The 682-nt window shown below is 37.2% G+C and overlaps 1 protein-coding gene across 7 annotated transcripts in view; it reads right to left on the bottom strand.

Moving 5' to 3' along the window:
- The window catches only part of LOC106872893 (phosphatidylinositol 3,4,5-trisphosphate 3-phosphatase TPTE2), a 71762-nt gene that overhangs the window by 7670 nt on the left and 63410 nt on the right, over positions 1-682 (bottom strand). For all 7 annotated transcript variants that reach the window (XM_014920055.2, XM_014920061.2, XM_052969321.1 and 4 more), the window contains one exon: positions 480-577. In XM_014920055.2, coding sequence (XP_014775541.1) covers positions 480-577 — 98 coding nt within the window. The remainder of the gene's footprint in view (positions 1-479; positions 578-682) is intronic.

The raw sequence follows: 682 nt of genomic DNA, 5'->3' as shown, positions 1-682 counted from the left end.
GTCACCCGCACGAAAACGGCCACGCTCGAAATGGTGTCTTTTATGTGCCATATATATATATATATATATACATATATACGACAGGCTTCTTTCAGTTTCCGTCTACCAAATCCACTCACAATGCTTTGGTTGGCCCAAGGTGCCACACAGTGGGACTGAACCCAGAACCATGTGATTGGTAAGCAAGCTACTTACCACACAGCCATTCCTGCAACTGCATATAAATTACACAAGTATTGTGTAAATTACCTCATAAATATTTGAGTAATGTGATTTAAAGCAGAGATCAACTGAAACAACTGTAATAGGCATTTTCCCTTTACTGCAGAAATCAAACATGTCTACTCGAAATTTCATTACTCTCAACTGCAGAAAGCAGTTTTATATACTGATCTATTTTTTTGTTGAAGAATATCATGTTTGAAATTATTTTCTGTTGAGATATATTAAGTCTGCTGAGAAATAAATCTCTCACTCACCTGACAGTTAATACTTGCACCTAAGTGGCACTCATAGATGAGGTTTTCAGCGGTACGTATCTCTATACTGAGGTCACTACCGTCACCATTGCCAACACCTAGACCAACAAAGATAACATATTTTTGATTTGCAGTTTATCTATATATATAAAAATGAGAATGTGTGTGTGTGTGTGTGTGTGTGTGTGTGTGTGTGTGTGTGT

The sequence above is a fragment of the Octopus bimaculoides genome, chromosome 7 (assembly GCF_001194135.2).
Source record: "Octopus bimaculoides isolate UCB-OBI-ISO-001 chromosome 7, ASM119413v2, whole genome shotgun sequence".
Classification (NCBI taxonomy): Eukaryota; Metazoa; Mollusca; class Cephalopoda; order Octopoda; family Octopodidae; genus Octopus; species Octopus bimaculoides.
Note: the sequence above shows the minus strand (reverse complement) of the source record. Positions and strands in the feature narration are given on the sequence as shown.